Below are 21,776 nucleotides of genomic sequence, written 5' to 3'. Positions count from 1 at the left end.
GAACAATGTGCACACACAGGGTTTGAAAACTACATGGCCCACTTCAAGTCCATGGAAGATATCTAAACATGTTGGCATGTGTGGATACGGGATATCCAGGGTCTTAAATCAATAAACATGTACCTCTTAGGGGCACTGGCAAGGCAATACAATCAGCCACTTTTTCCAGGTACACCTGTTCAACTCCTTGTTAAAGCAAATATCTAATCAGCCAATCACATGGCAGCAACTTAATGCATTTAGGCGTGTAGACCCAGTCGTGATGGCCTTCTGAATTTCAAACGGAGCAGCAGCTGCTGACCGACTTTACTGGGATTTTTCTAAACAAATAGCTCTATGATTTACAGAGAACGGTCAGAAAAAGAATATCTAGAGAGCAGCAGTTCTGTAGAAATGCCTTTTTGATGCCAGAAATCAGAGGAGAATGGCCAGACTGCTTCAAGCTGATTGGAAGCCCGTAGGCCATCTCCGAACAAACGTTAAACCTTAAAGCTGATGGCCTACAGCAGCAGAAGCCCACACCAGGTGCCTCCTGTTTGCTTGAACAAGGATATAATACAGGCTCACCAAAAACTGCACAAGTGTTGCTGATCACGTCGATCCCTTTCTTAATACAGTGTACACATCTGTTGATCATTTCCAGCAAGATAAAGCACCACGGACAGTGGACTGTCTTTTGCCTTTAGACCAGTCTGAGGGCAAAAGACGGTCCAACACAGTACTATCAAGTTGTACCTAATAAATTGGCTTTCAAGTCTTTCTGGCTCAAAGTTTTAGGCACAAGAATTCTTAATAAATTTTTGGTTTGAATAAACCAAGCTCTCACCTAGTCAGACAACCCTGAAGGCAAACTTCTCCTTAAATGACCAAAATCTGGACTGATAAGAAACGCCGAACCTTAAATGCCGTCTTTCAAATAATTAGTGCAATTACCTACAATTTAAGGGCACACACTTAAACACAGACTAATGAATGGTTTCAGAAGACTTTTCCAATGCTAGTAGTTCTTTGACTAAATTATCACCATAGCAAACATTTATTGATGTTTTTCCTCCACTCAGAGCTTATTAACTGTGCTGCAATGCAGATCGCTCACTCTAAGGAAAAAACAAAACAAGACCAAAAGAAAGATAATGCAAGACAAGAGTGTGGAAACTGATGAAGAAGAAAGAAATCAAGTTGTCAGTCATGTGTTTGCCATGTGCAGCAGGTGTTTTGTTTCCACCATCTGCCAATAACTTAGTGTTAGTAGCACTGGTTAGTGTGTCAGCTCTGTTTATTAATGCAGCAAATTAGGCAGAAAATCCTACATTAATTAGTCTAATTGTGGTTTTTCTGTGTGTGTACACACATTAGTGCTAAAACCAAGATTTGTCAGTCTTTGTGCAACTCCAGTACCAATGGATCTGTACCTATCTGGCGTTTGTGTCTTATAGTGTGTCTGAAACCCATCTGTGTTGTTTCAGCTGAGCAAATCTCACAGGTCATCAGTAGAGCAGAATGCTATTTATATCTTTCATTATCCTCCCTTTCTCTCCTCTCCCATTTAAACTTGTCTCTCGACCCTCCTCTGACCTCATCTTGCAGCTTCTCTCTTCACTGATTCCACCTGTTCAGGTTCTCTTCTTTCTCAATCACCTCTCTCCTACAGCCATCTCTTTGTACTTGTCAGCTTTCTATCAATCTCCTTTTCCCTCTTTCTCGCCTTGTCCATTTCTCCATCTTTCTTGCCTCCTTGTCATGTACTTACAACTCCACTCCTCTTCCATGTACCTCTAACATTCACTGCCTTTACTTGAGACAATTTTCAGAGCAGGAAGCTTTTTACATTGATGCAGCTCATTTGTGCTGCCAAAAGTGAAACTTGATTATTCCTACAAAAAACCTGACGAAGATCAAACATTCTTTAAATATTTGCATGCCCACATGATTTATTATTACCTACTTGTATAACATATGCATATACATTTTTTTCTTACCACAGCATTTTAATCAGCTCGAGGTCTGGACTTTGACTGGACCACTGCAACACCTTGACTGTACAGCCATTCTGATTTGCTGCTATGCTCACTGTTCTATTGAAATACCCAGTTACAGTAGAGCTTTAGCTATTAGACAGCTGGCCTCATATGTGACTCTTGAATACTTTGATATACAGAGAAGCTGGCTCAGTGACTGCAAGCTGCCCAGGTCCTATAGCTGCAAACAAGCCAAAAGTACCACCCTTCCACAACCGTGCCTGACAGTTGATGAGGTGTTTTGTTTTTTACCAAATATGCTATTAAGAATTGATTAATTTATTTTAATTTTTAAGGATTGAATGGTCTGATCTTAGGGTGCTGGGACATCTACCCGTGAGAAGATAATGACATCGAGTTTACACCCCAGCAAAGTGCCAAAACCTCTTTTATAGGTGTGCTCACACCTGCTGCTGATCAGTTAATCAAGAGCAGTTAATTAGTAGAACCTCGCTGCTGCTTACCCTCTTAACACCTACAGAAGCAGTAAGGGTGTACTTAGCTTCTCACAGGACAGAATTATTAACATTTATTAAGCACCAAGACTTTCTCGCTTTATCTAAACAGATGTATGTCTAGACTGAAGCAGTGACCCAGCTTTGCATTCTGTGCAGCTTGCACAGGCTGCACACTGAGGCACCGATTTGTTTGTTTTTCAACAATTAAAAAAAAGAACCAAAATCTGATTTTTTAGCATATCAGCAGGTCCTAGAGAATCCCTGTCTATGGACCAATCACCCCAAAGAAATGCATGCAAAAATGCAACGACCCCAGCATCTACAAAAGGTGAACTTCTACTTACTCTGTGATTTCTTCAGTGACCGTGTGTTCAACCTGGAGTCTGGAGTTCACCTCTATGAAGTAGTGTTTGCCGTGTTTATCCACCAAGAACTCAACAGTTCCTGCGTTCTCGTATCCAACCTGCAGCAAGAAAAGATCACAAGAGAGCAATTTTATAGCTCTTAATTATCCAAGTTGTACTGGTAGCATTAGTTGTGTAAACAATCAAGCAGGAAAACCCACTCATCCTGGTTGAGCCATGAAGGAGAAAAACAAAAAGGCCTTCTTACTCTCTTCAGGCAAACATGACTACATAAAAGCACAAAGAATCAGCCTCATGTATTATTTGTTTAGAGAGTGAAGGGCAGTTTTCATCATCTTTCTTTAATGCAAAATAAGGTCATTAATCAAGAGGGATTTATTTCAATCTCAAACATCATTTTCTCTACCACCTCTCATCTACTACACTGTAATTATAATCACAACCCTTGTCGTGTACCTTATACAGCCAATGTGTCGATGTTGTCGGGGCTGGGATCTTGAAATGTCCTTTAAATAATGTGCACAGTGTAGAAGTGCCACAAGGAAAACAAACAGTGCATAATAGGGGTGGACAAAGGGGTAGCTGTGGCTCAGGTACTGCCCACATACTACATCCAAGTGCCCTTGGGCATAGCAGGTAAACTCGCATCTCCTTTTTAGCCGATCCAACATTTGCATGTGAACGGGCAAGTGACAAAGTGTGAGCCAATTACAGACTCAACCCTTATTACATATTAACACCTCCACACCCAAACTGATAGATGGGATCCATAGAGAGAGACACCTAGCGTCAAAAGCTCCACGAATATCTGACCCGATGCACAACCAATAACTGCTCACTGCCAATGTATTAAGTTTGCTTTCTCATTACTACTTTCTACTGGAAAGGGGATCTTCAATTAAAATGTTTGAGAAGTTTATATGAAGAAAATAAGGGATGATGGTTAGTGTGAAAGACCAGGATCTCACACTCAAACAAGTCCGACCCTACAGGCTATGGTCATGCAATCTCTGCAGTTGTCCTGTTCTGTCTAGCACCTGGAGGGAGACCTTTGGGTCCTGTGGGCACCATAGTGGGGCCCCCCTGAGCTGGGCTTCTTTTGGCATATACCACTGACAGCTGAACAGATTGGAAACGGAGAAGTCCTAAGGATGATTTAACACCCTGGGTTTTTTGTTGTTGTTTTTTTTTTGTTGTGTTGCAAAGCCATTTCTGATTAGTCGTTGTGGAGCGTGTTGGTCTCAATGTTCTGAAGGGGTAGACCACTGCTACATCAAAGTAGCGTCGCCAATGAACACACAACCGTGCACATCAGGTGCAGTCAGAGCTGCGCAGTGCGCAGAAGCAAAACTGTAACAATGGAGCTACCAGTTCAGCAGATCACAAACATGTTGATTTTATACTGCACCTCGGAGGCACAGATCATTAATGTTGAATAGGTTTTGATATTCGGTCTGAATGTGACTCACTTTCTAACAACACTCAAAAGCCTTCCAAAAAAAAAAAAAAAAAAAGGTGCAAACTATATCTCACGACTTCCACATGAGTCAGCCAACAAATATTCTCTTTTTGGCACAGTTATGATGTTCTATTAATCAGAACTATGAAATCCACCATATAAAATTCCTTTGTTTTATGGAAAATTGCATTTTAACCTTATTTTTAAAGAAAACAAAAAGGCTACAAACAAAGGAGAATCATCAACTGGTTCTTTTCAATTTCCACTTTGATTTTAATGTCAATTTCAAGTTTGAATTACAGGATTTGCAGCTTTTTGAACTAGTTGTTTATTATAGTTCATGTTTCTTCCTTACAAACTGAGTTTTTGGAATGACTCAGTCTAAAAGAAACTAGTCTTGCACCCGATCGTAACTGTCCCAAACAAAATCCAACTATATAATCACCTTGTATAATTGGTATTCTTTGAAACTGCACGACTCCAAATGCTTTCCGGCTCAAAGCTGTACATCGCTGCTCTCAGAGTAACACACCTCTGATGGAAATTAGCATGTTAGCAGGCCAACACGAGCGCTTTCCATTCATCTTTCAAACTCCCACTTTGGATTGTCTCAGCACCAGTTTAATTTCACCCAGTGGGAGCTGCATACAGAGTGTAATTGGAATATAAATGCTACATAAATAACCTTTATTATCGTGACCATAATTTCGAGACTGGGCAGATTCACACAAATTACAATCCTGATGTGAGCAAAGCAATGTGATTGGTGTACCAACCATGTTCGGTTTCGACAATCAGACCAGCCCAAGTTCCCCAGATAACATCCCAGTGATTATTCCTATAATCAAAGCTTTGTCATTATTTGAAATCTACTTCATTTGAGAAATGGAAAAAGCAACACGCAAATGTTAGAATAAAATTTAAAGGCCACAAGTAATCAAATGTCCAAAAACATACTGGAAAAAAGCAAATCTTGTTTTGTTTTTTCCCCTCCTTTGGGGCCCAGATATGAATCACCAGGAAAAGCCAACTGCAGCATCCACAGCTTTATTATATATAAAAAAAATATTTTTTTTTAAATGACTGTTTCTCTCCCCCCCTTCCTCTGTAGTGTTGAGCTTTTTATTTAAATCAGACTGGGATGAATTCACCAGGAGAAATTAAGGACCTAAATTGCTTCTCTCCTGTATTTAAACAAACATGCTTGTTTAGTTCTTAATTGTTAAACCAGCTTAATGCCTTCAGGATTGCTTTGATTTCCATTTGGCGATCATAAATGTTAAGACATTCAAACGGGCAGAGGAAAAGACGGAGATTGATTGCAGAGACAAAGATGGCTCTAAGCTAAATTGCAGCAATTAGACTCTGGCAACTAAATAAGACTTGAACAGAGTCTCGCTGTTGTGGAAACAGAGTGAAAAATAAAACCAGGCTAGAACATGGGTCTGTAATCAAACTGTCCATTTGAGTAAAATAACACCTGCTTAAAATGTCTTATTAATCCCAAAACTTGTAGAGTTGCATCAGCCCCCAGAAAACTCATCTCACAAGTAAACAGATCAGGTGTATAATATGCAGACTCACATGCAAATTCATGCATCAAAAACTAAAATAAAAAATACAAAATTCAGAAAGTAGTGACTGCTCCTCAAAGAAAAACAGACCTATTTATGGAAACACCTAAAAATTCTACCAAAAACAGACTCAAAGCATTCACAAGCACAGAGAAAACTTAGTCTTAAACACATGCAAACATGGACACTGGAGCTCATGAAGTGCAAACATAAAACCTATGGATACAAAACATGTACACGTTGAGAGCTCTACAGTTTAGTACACTAGCTGATGTGAGAGTGTTTGCTGGAATTAACAGTTTGTGCACATTTATGTGTGCATACTAGCTATATGTCCCCGATCTCTGGTGATGGCACAACTGCTGGGCTACTTTGTGTACACACATTCCCAGAATGCCAGTTTTCAGCCTGATTCACCTTTGCCTCAACCTTCTGCATGAAGCCAGTTTTTTGATCCAGACTTCATAGATAAATTCGCATGGAAAGAGATGAGAAAACACTGCAGCCTTCAAACAGACATATAAACACACACCTCCATCCACTTCAAGTGCACACAGATTCCCACATGTACTGTACCAGTGTGTGTGACTCCATATTGCACTGGTGTTTTTTCCCCCCTCGCGCTCACACACTGAGTCAGTGAAGTAGCAGCCAATGTAACAGATTGAGCAGTCACCGTTTTATAAGGTCTGGCAGCCAAGTCAATGAACTGTACTAGCACAAGGAGAGGTCACCAGCATGCACATGAAAGCATGCGCACAACACACGCACACATTTCTTTAAGCATCTGTAAAAAGCATAAGGAGCATTTACACATTTAGCTCCCTGCTGCAAGTGTTTGATTCTGCTTAAATGATCCCAGCACTGATGAATGGACACTGGTGTATAGATTTGAATAAAAAGTGACAAAGACGGATAGCAGGTATTGTACGAGGTAGACGGAGTCAGAGTGTGAAACAAAATGCATTAAGAACAATTCATGGTGCTGAGTGTCAATGGATGAAGGAGGGAGGGGAGTTGAAGTTAAAACTGATGGATGATCAAACGAGGACAAAGACAAAGACGGGGGAAGTGTTCAGAGACGGTGGAAACAGGACAGAGTGAAAGTAGATTAGAGGAAGTATTCAGAGGTAAAATAGCAGAAAACTTAAAATGATAGAGGCCCGTCTCCCTGGTTACCCTCTCTACACATACTTTAGCTTGAAATCATTTACAACTTGATAACAAGTTGAAATTAAAACTCAGCAGGAACTTGTCATCTTTGGCAGATGCACAGTACCCACTGAAACCCAAAACACCTTGATCATATCCAAGGGGAGCAAAAAATATGTAGCAGTTTTCCTTATTGAACACATCTTGAAAGGAGTGGAAGACAAAGTCAGTTTCTATCTTCTATACAATACAATGACTAATTGCTAAAGCCACCTTATTTTAATAAGACCACTTGACAGGAAAATATGGCAAATATTTCCATGGAATATATTATGGGACACAGTCTGCTGGTGATCTATAAGCCCAAGAACAAACTCGAAAATAAACCGTGGACACAATCATTAGCATCTCTTTATCTTTATCCATGACTAAGGAGCTTGGAAAGACAAGTGTCTGGACTTCTTTGAGTTGCTTAAAGACGTTTCACCTCTCATCCGAGAAGCTTCAGTTCTAAGGGTCAATTGGTGGGGAGTCCACCAATCCACCAAGTCCATCCTTCTCGGATGAGAGGTGAAACGTCTTCAAGCAACTCAAAGAAGTCCAGACGCTTTTCTTTCCAAGCTCCTTAGTCTACGATGACCTGGATGACTGAGAACCTTCACAGACATATCTTTATCCATGTTTTTCCAGTTGAATCTCACGTTTTCCATGTCTTACAATAATGATTGTGAAAACTCAGTGCCTCTTCTAATGAGGACAGCTAGCTTTTCATTGCAGTTCTTGTGTAATTTGGCATACCTCATCCTCTCCTTGTTTCCCTTAATAAAGGCTTCTTGGCAGTCATCCTATTAGGAGCACTTCCGATAAAACTTGTCAACAGTAGATGATAAACTATACTACCTGGCAGTTTGACTTTTTCCTGTTTCTTAAGGACATGACTTGCAGAAACTGCTCATCTGTTGTAAATAGTTTAAGTCGTGACACATTTGTCCTCCACTTAAACAGTCTTTTTTATTAAAAGACAATACACACCATTCCTTATATATCTGGTAATCACTGATGTAGTGAAAAAAATATTTTATGCATACGTTGAGCTCTTATGTTGGGATTTATGTACAGATTAAACTTAATGGGAACAAATGATCTGTTTTTGTGACAAAATGCACGTAACAAAGTACCTAAAAGGTATCATTTAAAATTTGTTGTGTGTAGACAGCACTGGTTTGCCCAGAGTTAAATGCCTTTTTATGTCTGAATGATTCACAGGTCAGTGTTAAGTGGCTTTAAAAAAGGAAAGAAACTTTCTCTATAAATGGTCAGATGCAAGGACTGGACTGAAAATGAGAAAAAGCAGCCAAAGTTCAAGGAAAAAAAAAAACATCTGAAAGACCTTCAGAAAGCCAGAAATATTACAAGAAAGTCTGTCTCCTTAGAAACAGAAAGAGGAGGGCTGGATTAAGACTTTTGCACAACACAGTTTTTAATGATCATCTTCTGTAACCCCAAAAAGTCAACAGCTTTCAGATCAGCTGTTAGGTTTGGCTGGTACAGTACTTTCACAGTCACGTGTTTTCTGATGGCCCTGCACACCGACTCATCTTTTACCTACTGCCTCTAGCTGTATTTAGCGGTGATGTCACTGATCTCTTGTTTTTGAGGCCAATTCATCTTTGAGCAATTTGTTATTAACTTTTCTAGTCCACACAGGGTGGCTGAGTTCAGCGCTCACTTTGTTGTGTAGAATAAACAAACCCGATCGAAGGACTTCATCAGCCGAATAAACGGTCGCAATCAGTTGTGTTTTTCTTTATATCGGTACCCTGAACACTGCCACCACCTCTGCATGCTACTAGACAGTTATCACCCGATTCACTCCTGAATGGACGATATTGAGAGTTAAACATGAACTGGGAGGCAGTACAAATGATTCAACTATGACGACGTCAAGACCTTTTCTTTTCTCACAGATTGTGTCTGCCTGTGTGTGCATTTGGCTAGGTTTACACATCTAAAGTACTTTGTTAGGTATGTTTTTATATTTGCTTACGACAACAGCATAAATGGTCTGTCACTTATTAGAAAGTCTCACTAGGCTCACAGTATCCAAACAGCAGAAGAAAACAAGAAAAAAGGGGGGGGCCTATCAGTGTGTATGGGACTGTTAATATCCAAATTCCTAATTAAAACAAAGATTTGTGTCAAAATACTATTGTAGCTGTTGAACAAAATAGGCACTCGCAAAGAGATGGTTTCTAGCACCAAAGCCTGCAAATCTACTGAATACTGCCAATTTTCAGAAAGGTTTTTTTTGACATATCCAGGAAATATTGGGTTCAGCTGGTCTCATCAAGTCTGCCAGAATACGTGTCTTCAGAAATGTCTATTATGTGTGGTGCCCCCACTTTATTTTGAAGCCTACTGCCATTTGATTTCTGCAAGGACATGCACACGCACGAACGCGCAGGCACATACACACAAAAATCCTGGCAGATGCAAGGCATAACAATACTGTTCATCTTTGAACTAAAAATCAGGAACCTGGCTTAGGATTAGTCATGGAGAGAAGGGATAGAGAAAGAGAGCTTTCAAGATTTCTTAGATTTTCAATTACATTAAGCCCTCAAACCCAGCCTGAAAAAAGTAAAAATTCCTCCTAAATTCCACCACAACACATACACACACAAACTCTCCACAGTCACCAGGTCTGCAGACTCACTCAGACTACTTAGTCTAAAAAAAACAAAAACAAAAAAAAAAACAAGAAATGATTGTCTCAAGGTTGTCACTGCCAGATTGCTGTCACAACATGCAAATCCTCTGAGGAACAACAATATTGATAATTCACTGCACACTGCACACAAATCCTTCCAATCCCCTGCCATCTCCCAATGTTCCATATCCACCAGACTGACATCGACACACACTGGGTCATGAAATGTCCAGGGACAGTCATAGTAATGTGCAACAAAGCTCCTAAGCTGCATGTGTGATGTGCAGCACATCGCAAAGCTAGCAAAACAAATCAATCGATGGTACCGATTCTTTAAATGGGCAAGTCTGGTTACATTATTGTGTAACAGCACATTACTGCTCGTCAATTTACTGACAAATAGTGGGATTAATTCAGGGGCTGCAGTTTAGTTCAAAGGGTTGCGTATGGGAGCCATAGGACCATATGCCGTAAAGCTAACGCAGAGTGTGTTTCCCCAGTCTGAGCTTTCCTTTTTTCCACTGTTCCATCAAATAAAGGATAAAAAAAACCAAAGTAGTGGGATTAAATGATTTGAACACATAATCCATGGTACCGGTGTTATAAACCGGCTTCATATGTATGGAAACAAACATCAGTCACAAGAGAAAACCAAACTGTTCTGGAGTTTAGCAGTTGGTATCGCTGCCATCTGAATTAAGAAAGTCTAATAAAAATAAAACAGTCAAATCTGTTTAAGTTTATTTTGAAAGTATTTCACAAAATCATTTACAGGATATAGAACATCCTGATGTAGCTATTAATCAAGAAAATGTCTAAAAATGCCTTTAAAGAGATGAGACGCCCATTGCTTAACACTTTTTTAGTTAGCGTTACATTTAGTCAATGTCCTGAACAGAACTGAATTTCCCTGAATAGAAAAGATTGATTCCTTTATTGTCGGTGTACTTAACATTGTGCAGTGAAACTGAAGCAGAGCTTATGTTTCAGCACAGTAGCATTCAAATACACTCACTTTCATCATTCACTCTGCAGATTAAAATAAAATATAGCATAGATAATAAAATAAAAAGTAAATAAACTATAAATACACAGTTTTGCTAAAAGATGCGAAAAGACCAATCCATCACATTTGCTTTGTGAAGCAGGGTCTCTACTTATTTAACTTCAAGATTTATTTTCGAGTCGACTGCTTCTCCTTTTAAGTATGGTGGACAAGTTGTTGAATGCAAAGTCTCCTTCGTGGCTCTAAAACTACAAAACTTGAACTTATCAAATATGACTTTGGCAAGATTGGAGAAAATGTACTGTAGTTTGGTTATTCAGAAGTCAACTGATGTAAAACTTCCAACATAATGAGCATAAACTACTGCATTTACATATATGGTAGGTCTGGAGTTTTCAGACTTGCAAAGCTACTGAAGCGTTCTTGTCTCAGAAGTACATGCTAAGGCAAAGCTTCCTTTACTTGCTCAAGGGCAAAATGAGTAAAACTGTTTTTGGTGTTTTTGTTTAAATGACACTCATCTCAATTTTCATTAAACCCCAGGAGAAAACTTAACCCTACATGAAGGCAGCAGAGTCCCGCCATCTGGCTCATTTTGGAAGCAGTGAAAAAGTTGATGTCACAAAAGCTCATATAGGCTAAACTTTTTCAGCCTTTTGTATAATATGAGGGAATCAAAATATGAAAATAAGTCGTTTTAGCACAAGTTTTCAATGCACAGTTGATTCACAGAGCAAATATTACATAAATCCTACAATACATCGCTTTAACTGCGGCTCTCGTTTTTTCCTCTTCTCTTGTGGGGATTGGAGTTAATCTGGTGCCAAGACTTTTTGTAATCTGATCCAATTCCCTTTCAGACTTGCAACACACACACACACACACACACACACACACACACAAAAACACCAACATGCACACGCGCTCAAATAGATCAGCTACATTTCAGTGGTGCCACCTCTAATCCCTTTGCTGCAGACGGCTACCAAAGCGGTGCAGCTCAGCCTACCAAAACAATGCACTGCCTAAGAGCACACATAGGCACCAACACATAGTAATGCACACAGATATTTATATATACACACACACGCAAAATTGATCATAAGTTTATTTTGTTTTCTCACACACACACACACACAAAAAAACCTAATGAACACATCCCTGTATGCACACACACACACAAAACATAATGAACACATCCCTGTATGCACACACACACACACACAAAACATAATGAACACATCCCTGTATGCACACACACTTATATATTCATCCCAGCTGTAATGAAAGGAGCTTGACCAGAAGCCCTCCATCCATTTACAAATCATGAATTCATCCCTTCATTCCAGCTGCTTGTTATTTCTTTCTCTGTCAGTGATGCCTGTCCATACTCTCACTTCTACTCTCTGCTTGTGTAATTAAGATTCAGGTCATTCTCGCGTCTTCTCAATAGCCATTTTCAACCACTTGCAGCTTCATTTTTATGCCCAGTCATTTGCAAGACAAAGCGAACAACTTGTTTGGTCTTCAACAGAAAACCAGAGACTTCAGGAAGAGCATCATGGGTATGAACACTGTCACAGATATGTAAAGCAGGGATGAAAGTAAAACTGATAGCTCTGTTTAGAGGGTTTGCTGGTGATTTCTCTGTAACTGAAGTAGCACTTATTTTGGAGTTGTTTGCTACTGTGGTCTTATGTGACAAACTCCTCTCCTGTGATCATGTTCAGTAGATGCGATCGTTTTGCCACAATCACTCGTAGACCGCATCCCAACATTTACTAATTAGCAGTAATCACCAAACTGCTGAGTTTTTAAAGGTGTTTAGTCATGAAATGCCTCAAAGATTTGATTAACTGTCATTAAATGTTGCACAAATGGCAAACTCAGAGATAATACATTAAACAAATAATGGAAACATCTGTTGAAAACATGGATGTATTTTGATTTTTTTATACTCTTCAGGCCATCAGAAGATGGCTGGCAAACAGACCATGTATAATTAAAAACAGAAATATGAGGGATGGATGGAGAGAAAACAAAAAGAGGCAGTTAAGACATAAGAGAAAAGGAGTTTTATATACCTAAGCGTAAACTCTCTTGCATTGGCAGCCCCCCCACTGTCCACTGCCCTCTGATCACTGCCTTTGCTTTTCTCCCTTCATCTTTCTTCTTTTCCTTTACATGGCAACAAGTCAAAAAACGTTACTTACCCCACCATCATCTCCCCCTATGTGGTCCACTTTCATCTCTTTCCTTTCCCGTTATGCTTACCAAGCTTTCAGAAATTAAGTCTTCACGATCCCAAAAATGAAACAAAACTTTATAAGAAAAAGGAAAAAAAGGAGCGAGTGTCAGTGATTATGGGAGGAGACAGATGGCAGAAGAACCATGAACAGGACACAGAGACAAAGCATCGAAGCGATGAGGGAAGGTAGATGTTGAATGGAGCAGATGGCTGGACAATGAACAGACAGTAAGAAAAATGATGCAGCTAAAGACAGATTTTGCTTATAACTTTTCCTAAACACCTGTAGATCTGCTGGAACAGACCCTGGCAGGGTGTTAATGAGAGGCTTGGGGATGAATAACGATTGAAACGTGTGGCGTAAACCTGATGAAAGAAAAGGCCGTGGGGATGAGCAAAGCAAAAAGGCTGAAAGTTGCGAGTACATACATGCTACTACTGTGCAAAGCTGACAGTTTAAACAAACACCACTTATGGACATGGACTAGGTAAGACGGTCTATAACTTAGCTTTCTACAGCAGTAGCAGATTAAAGCACTGCTCCAATGAAGCCTCAATAAACAGCATAAAGGACGTGTCACATGCTTCCTTTTCCATATTTTTTGACCTATTTTTTATTCTTATGCCCAATTTGTAAAGTCAGCAGCTCCCCCAAGAGTAGAATGGAAAAATAAAAAAAGATGCTGTATGATGTGCAAAAGGTAAAATAACGACAATAAGAAATCCTATGATGATATGAGACAAATCGGAGCTAAGGTGTACATGATGAGAACTGAATTTAGATGCACTTATTAAAAGATGTGGAAAATTGTTCAACCTGCATTATTTCTGTGCTTTCAAGTAGCTATTGCATAAACAAAAGTCATTCTGTAGCTGCAGAAAAACAGTTTCAATTGATTTCAGTCATGATGCATCAATGATGTCAACGAAAAATATATAAAAATTGATCCTTCGATATTCCCTCACATTACTGAGAGATCGTGTGAACTAAGCAGAAGCTGCAAGACCATCAGCCAACAGTGTGATAGGTGGTGTGCAGAGACTGGAAGCACTCATAAAAAGTGCACACAGAAAGAAGGGATGTGAAGAGGGAGAGAAATACACACAGATTTTAAATCAATATAGCTACAGACAATACCTAACAGGAATTTACAATCCACATGTGGACACACAGCATTGTGGGCTCATAAAACCTGATGTTTACTATCAATTAATTTTAAAAAAAGTCCAACTATAACCATAACTTTACTTGTACTGCAGAGACAGAAACAGAAATACAGACTCATCCTAAAATAACACTGCACGGTTCAGAGAAAGTTTCTACAGGCTGATTCGCTGACAGCAAGGCAACCCAAACTGTCACATTTTATGACACCAAAAAATAAACAGCTATACAGAAAGAGAGCGAGCGGCTATTTTATACATCTTCTACCACGTGTATGTGCTAGGGGATCATTTTTCCTGTAGAAATCTAATGGCGTCAACTTTGGCCCTTAGAAAATGTTAGGCGGCCAACTTTTATACATCTTATTGAAAACCTACAACATAACTAAAAATCTGATTAACCTACAGCTTGGAATTAATAGTTAGGTGCCATATAATACCCAAAGACCCATTTATAGATATTAAAATAAATATTTTAAACTTAAAACAGGCTGCATCTCAGGACATCTACCAGCTCCCTCTCCATTCAATTTTTCTCCCTTCCATTCTCCCCATCTCTCTGAAGCCTGCAATATATATGAGGCCATAACATTTTATACAGGTCTTTCTGATCCTCTGCCCTATTTCTAAAGGCCTCCTCTCAATCTGTCTCCTCCCCGCTGCCTCAATCTACTCCTCTTTCCACTGCTTATTCTGCCAACTTTTAGATGAGTGCTGCTCTCATGCTCATATCAATGTACACGGCCAATGTTTCTCAAAAAGACATCGCCATAGCTGGTCCACAGTCTAAGCTCTGATGCAAGTGATTTGACGAAAAACTCGATGTTCACTGCTGATGAACAAGACGCTAAAAGACATCTGCTGGCACTTTCTTGGCAACATTGCACAAAATCTAAACAGAAAAGAAACCAAGCAATCGAGTGTACACGACCACATACTAATAAAAATGTGGTTTTCAAACTTACTCCAAAAATCCGACAACAAAAGCTCACCTTTAAAGATGGATTCCAACTTTCTGAAAAGCCAAACATACATGCATGAAGATAAAACTTAGACTGAATGCCATTTCTACTCTACAAAAGGCGAGGACTCCAATTCCCAGACATGAAATGGCATCACTGCTCTGCTCAGTTGCATTCTGCACTTCTTTACTTCGACAGACCCCCACAGCTTAGGTGAATATGAGAAAGCACCAGCACTAAACCTCCCATCAAAGTTATTTATATTCTTCTAAGCTAAAAAAAGTAAAAGCTGAAAAAAACCCAAAAAACACCTTCTCAGAAACACTGATATCTGGTATAAATCTGAGATCCCCACGTGAAAGATGAGGGGAGGGTAAGTGCACATTTCAGAGCAGGACTGGTTTCAAAATATGGTCCAGAAAGGGCGTAAGGAAGATAGGAGACCTTTATTCGAAATGCAGCTTTCTTCCATTTGGCGCCCTGTACCAAACATATGACATTTCTAAAAGGCAGTGCTTTAAATCTCTTATACCTGGAAACCTAAAAAAAAGGTCAAATTTCTATTTTTTCACAACCTTGATGTCTTATGATGACGAGACCACCATAGGTCAGCTAGAGGTGGGAAAGAATAGACACTCGAAAAGATACGAATAATTGAATGGGAAATGTGATGTTTTAAGTGTATTGTAAAGCTATTACAATACAAGATGCTAATGAAAACATATCACCATGGAAAAGCTGAGCCATTTGTCCCGCACACAGTGCCTTTTTCTTAACATTTGTGTCTGTTTGTGAGGGGACTGTTTAAAGCTGAATGCAAATTAAAGACTGCTTTTCAGATTGCATCTCATACCCCTGGTATGTAGATACCCCATGAAGCAATAATGGGTGTTCCAGGTATACATCCAAACCACCTTACTGGTAACTGTAAGCAGTCAAGCCCAAATCAGTCATCCTCTTGCAGTCAGAAGGACAAACTTATGGAGAAAAATGCTACATTACACTGCAGATACTGACTTCTACAATCAGCAGTTTTTGATCTTGACTTCCATTACTTGGTTTGTATTTAATCTTTAGCGTTTTATTATTAATGTTTAATATATGATGAAGGTCTAAGAGCAGTCTAATAAAAATATTCCAAATACAAACATTTAGCCTTCAATACTTTATTTTCATAGTACACGTGTAACCGTTTTACATCACCGATCAGTCACATTGCAAGAATCTCTGATGTAAGGGCAGCAAGTCGAGCAGCATGTACAGAGAAAGAGCCAAGGACCTGTCAAAGCTCAATAGCGTGGAGCTTTGGTTCGTTATTAATTACAGCTGCAACATGATCAAATGTTTGCAGTGAAAAGCAGATTGCTTTAAACCTCCGGGTAAGAATATCCTCCATTTCAACCTGGGATTAAGTCTTTTTAAAGAAGTGGGGAAGTACCAACATCAAGTCACACAATCAGAAGGTAAGAAAGTATTTTGACAGTAATTCTTTCCAATCATGCTTGCTAAATGTTGATTTTGCTGGGATGAGGAACACCCCTCAGACCTTGACAAAATTAAGTGTTATATAGCAAAAAAGAGCATGTGAGAGTGTGTGCTGAATTCAAATGGTGGTACACACTGCAGGACAAAGATGTTCAGTCTTATTCTCAAAGTCTCCCGTTACCCCTTCAACTGAGCGCACAACATTTTTCCTCAAATCCCACTTTTCATATTTTGCACCCTGCTAAAGTTTAGGACTTTGCATTTTTCTTCACTGCTCCCCATTCATTTCACCTCACCAAACCTCCCCTCTTTCTTGAGTCAGCCTCTCCCCACATCTTTCATAATGTTGTGCATCATTTCTCATTTTTTGTTAGGTCAGCTAGCTGCTCCTCCCTCTCTTCCACTTTGCTTTTATTTCTCTCAGTCGGTCCCCTTTGTCTCTCACTCTGCCCTCAATCACCCTTCGCTCTGTCAGCAGTTAATGGAAGCATAATGAGCTTGTTGTCTATAAAATGATGAGAAGTAGGAATGAATGCAGCTGTCTAATGATCAAAGGGTACAGAACAGAACAAGGCCGGACCAAAGGAGGGCACAAACACACATGGCTATACACTAATGCAAGCAGGGTGAACACACACTGCTGCAAACACTAATGTTTACTAATGTAGACTGGCATGCGCCCCGAATCAGACAGAAACAATCCATTCTCAGCGGAAATGCATGTTTAGCAACTTAGCAACCTAAAACTCAGGCTAAAATACAATTGTTCCTCCTAATATCCACTTGCTTCCCTACTCCCTCAGTCTCACACAGAAATGGGTTTTCAACTCCCTAAAAATGCAGTTCTGTGCACACTCCTGAGTGCAGCTGCATTTGTGTGCGAGCCTAAGATTTGGCTGTAGTCTGGATGACAACACCCACACTACAGCATCTGACACAGCTGAAAGGAGATGAACTGGAGAGAAACAGGAAACAAAAAGGAAACTGTAGCGGCAAGAAAAATAGGAGCGAAGGGGGTTCGTTATCGTTTGCTGCCAGCTCTACGTGTGTGTCGTGTCAATCTGATACATTTTATGCATCACAATTAGTGTCAGCAAAATGTAGGATGTGCACTGATCCGGTACAGAATTATGAGCACTTGACTAATAGTGTGTTGTTCACTCTTTTGATGCCAAAACAGTCCTGACCCACTGAGGCATGCACTAGACCTCTGAAGGTGTGCTGTGGTATCTGGCACCAAGATGTTAGCAACAGATCCCTTTAAGTCCTGTAAGTTGCGACGTAGGGCCTCCATGCATTGGACGTTTGTCCAGAACATCCTTCAGATGCTCGATTGGATTTAGATTTGGGGAATTTGGAGTCCAAGTCAATACTTCAAACTCGTTGTCATGCTCCTCAAACCATTCCTGACCCATTTTTGCTTTGTGGCAGGTGTCACAGTACCATCCACTCAAGGATTTGGCCACTGGGATGTGAAGGATGTGGGTAGAAGGGCCTCTGAGTCTACTAAATTGCTCTCAATATAATGACATGGGCAGGTGTGAGATGCAAGTGTTTTGAGGAAGTGGGCACTTAAGCATCTCTGAGTGTTTTGCTTCCTTCTTTTTGTTTATTTGGAAATCATCATCATTTTTATGTCTCGTCAATGAAAGACTGACCTGTCCACAGTAGTGCTGGGCGATAGAAGACAAATGGCACGATAGACTTTTCTATCGTTTCTAACCCTAATTTTATAAATTATTACATAAAATATATCATTAACCCTTTACAACCGGTCTGAGCAGGCACACTCCGTTTTGCCTAACTATTTTTAAATCCCTGTAGAACTGGAACCACGTAAGGTAGCGCAATAATTTTTTTGCATATGAAACCGTAGGAGTTGTACTTACATCTTGTTCCATTAGCTTGCCCTAGGTCACGGTTTCCTTCCACATATAGCTTTGCAAAAATTGCATAAAAGGCACTTCCAGCAACAAAAACATAATATTCCAGAAACACGCTTTGCCGATCCGATCAGCTGTTCATAACACTTCCTACGTTGGAATATAAGTCAGCGCGAACTATCGCATGTCCGCCATTACCTGTCCGAAACCGGAAGTGACGTCATTTTCGCGGAGAATGTAGTTTTTTACCTTCAAAGCTTATGTTGGTGTTTTTAAAAGTCATGTTTGACTTTATGCTTTTCTGTATCGTTTCTGGGATGCTTAGAAGTCAAATTACACTGTTGGAAATCGTGCTTTTTTTTGCAAATTTACATTATAATATTTTCATTTTTCCTGTAGTATATAAAAATTTTGTATCTCAAAAATAAAACTATGAAGACACTCAAAATAAATTTCTCATGGTTGGAAACTATTTCGTGCAACTTTTTTGTATTTACAGTTTTGAGCCTCTTAAATTCCTCTAACTAGAAATATATGTAAAAAAACAAAATGTAAAAAACAAAAACGAATTTTTTTGTAGTTTATTGCACTTTTTTGCAATTTATGTAGTTACTATGGACTTAATGCATACATATTATTAAAATTTGGGCTATAACGGTTGTATTAATGTATAGCAACTTGAAATGCTCCCACAAATGGCACTACAGCATGTAAAATGTAAAGATAAGCTCTGGCGGACTTGGTTCTATGGTAGGTCTTAAAGGGTTAAATAGCCTGTGGCACATATATTAGTGTGGTCTTCTCACTATACATACTCTTAACTTTATGCAAGAGAAAGTCAAGTATAAAAAAAATGATATTTTTCGCAAAGAAACTCCGTCTTGTGGTTTTGCGACATGGTGCTTCTTTACGTGCACCCGGATTTGCGACATGCTTTACGGTAACTCAAAAGACTGCACCCTCTCCACTCGCTGTTTACAGACTGCATACTTTCCAGGTGACCACAGGTCAGGTGGTATATCGTGATATATATAGTTATCGTGATATAAAATAATTCATATCGTGATAAATATTTTTTCCATATCGCCCAGCAGTAGTCCACAGCACGGGGTGAGAAACCGCAACTCAAGACCAATCAGCCTGCGTGAGCTAGCCCAAATCCCCTGAGTAAAGACCGAGCGAGTCTCCTACTTCCTGGGTATTCGGTGTACAGTGGTTATTTGTCTAGTGAGCCCAGAGCTGTATAGGTAATACCACATATCTTGCACCTCATGTGTGGCACCGTTCTCCAATTGAGCCTAGAGTGATGCAAAATTAACGTTTTACGCACATAGACACAAAGTGGTTCAGTGACCATGACACAGGGCACATTATCCTCCTGAAAGAGGCCACTATCAGGGAATACCATTTCCATGAGAGCAGGTACATGGTCTGCAGCAATGCTTAGGTAGGTGTTACGTGTCAAAGTAACATCCACATGGATGGCAGGGCCCAAAGTTCCCCAGCAGAACATTACCTAAGCATCGCACTGGCTCCACCCAATTGCCTTCTTCCCATGTTATCAGTCATAACTACACAACTGACAAGTGCATGGTCACAGTATCAATGTATCCATCTACAAACTTTAAAGCATATAGATAAAGGATACAAAGCAAATAACTGCTTTCCACTTGAGCAATATTAAATACTGAATCTTCACCTAGCATTGCAAGAGAGTTAAAGTATTAATATCAATGATTCTGCTGCTTGGTCACCATTACTGCTGCAGCCAACAGATAGCCAAACTTGTAGAATAGTCTCATGATTAACAATGTCTAATGAGAATGAGTGATAAATGACCCAATTCTGTGAAGAGCAGAGGAATCACTAAAAATCACCCACATTTGCCACTCCTTCAGTTCTACTGGGACTTTCTTCCTCTTAAAAGGGATTTTTTCCTTCCCACTGTCACCACTATCGCCTCACATAAATGGAGATCAGGTGGAATCTGTCTCCACCTTCAGGTTTCTGGTCGCCCACATCTCCGCCAATCTCATTTGGACCCACAACACAAACGCCCTGGTAAAGGCGGCACAGGAGCAGCTGCAGTTCCTGTGTCCTTGAGGAAAAATAACCTTGACTTGAAGCTGCTGCTAGCCTTCTACCACTAGCATGCTCTCCACTGAGAGAGCGTGCTCTCCTACTTCCTGGGTATTCAGTGTACAGTGGTTACAACTGAGAACAGGAAGGCTGCACACAGGGCAATTAACACCAACCCCCCAAAATTTAATAAAATAAAAATCCCTGGCTGCCCTCTGCCACCCCTGGAGACCATCGCTAGATCCTCCTGTCTCAGGAGAACAAGGGCCATCACAGGTGACCCCTTGCACCCCACCCACCACCTGTTTGCTGTTTGACAAGCTGCTCTCTAGTTAATCAGGTCCCACACCTCCAGACTCAAACAGCTTCTTTACCAGGGCCATTCAGACTATCCCCCCCCCCACCCCCACACCTCACCAATCTGAGCCATGGTCTGAGTAACCCTCATCACTCAGGCCTTCACACACTGACTCAGGCCAAGTCTTTTTCTTTGCACCACTTTCAAGCACTCTGACCTGTTCTCTAATGTGTGCCCGTCTTTTTTGTGCACATCCTTGACTCTACACATTTCTCCTGTTTGTCATTTATTCCTGCCGTCTACCATTATATTCTAGCACAGCTGCAGTGAAGCACCCACAACCTCACTGTACATATACAATGACAACAAAAGGCTATTCTACTCTAGTGCCAGCTCATACAGGGTCATGTGTTTGTTGGGGTTTGGGGGCATTATTGTAGGGTCTTTACAATATAAAGCGCCTCGAGGCACTTGTTATTGTGATTCGGATTTGTATAAATAAAATTGAATTGAAATCAATGCCAGTTCTACAAACTTTCATTATACACCCAACTAAACTGGCATTCACAGACAATTACTAATGACTGGGTCTAAACCAACTCTCATCCTTCTGTCTCAATAACAGTCAGTGTCATTGCTGGCAGTAATCTGCCCTATAAGTGAACCCTACAACTTAACATGTGTAAACTACACCTCTCCAGTTACACATGTCAACAGTGCATCCCAGCTGTGTCTTTCTGCACACACACACACCGTTATGGGTATTTTTTCCCCCTCTACAGTACACATCAGCACATAAGGATTCAGAAGAACATCTGGTTAAACATCTGCATCAATGAACAGAGCTAACAACATACTGAATGGTGCAGATCTTCATGCCATCAAGCAAACATTTTCTAGTGGAATTTCCTGCGT

The 21,776-nt window shown here is 40.1% G+C and overlaps 1 protein-coding gene across 4 annotated transcripts in view; it reads right to left on the bottom strand.

The window, feature by feature from the left end:
• Window positions 1-21,776, bottom strand: part of pcxb (pyruvate carboxylase b) — a 282,300-nt gene that overhangs the window by 214,628 nt on the left and 45,896 nt on the right. For all 4 annotated transcript variants that reach the window (XM_005468082.4, XM_003452415.5, XM_005468083.3 and 1 more), the window contains exon 10: window positions 2,821-2,939. In XM_005468082.4, coding sequence (XP_005468139.1) covers window positions 2,821-2,939 — 119 coding nt within the window. The remainder of the gene's footprint in view (window positions 1-2,820; window positions 2,940-21,776) is intronic.

This window comes from Oreochromis niloticus, linkage group LG3 (assembly GCF_001858045.2).
Source record: "Oreochromis niloticus isolate F11D_XX linkage group LG3, O_niloticus_UMD_NMBU, whole genome shotgun sequence".
Classification (NCBI taxonomy): Eukaryota; Metazoa; Chordata; class Actinopteri; order Cichliformes; family Cichlidae; genus Oreochromis; species Oreochromis niloticus.
This window is presented reverse-complemented; position numbering and strand designations above follow the sequence as displayed.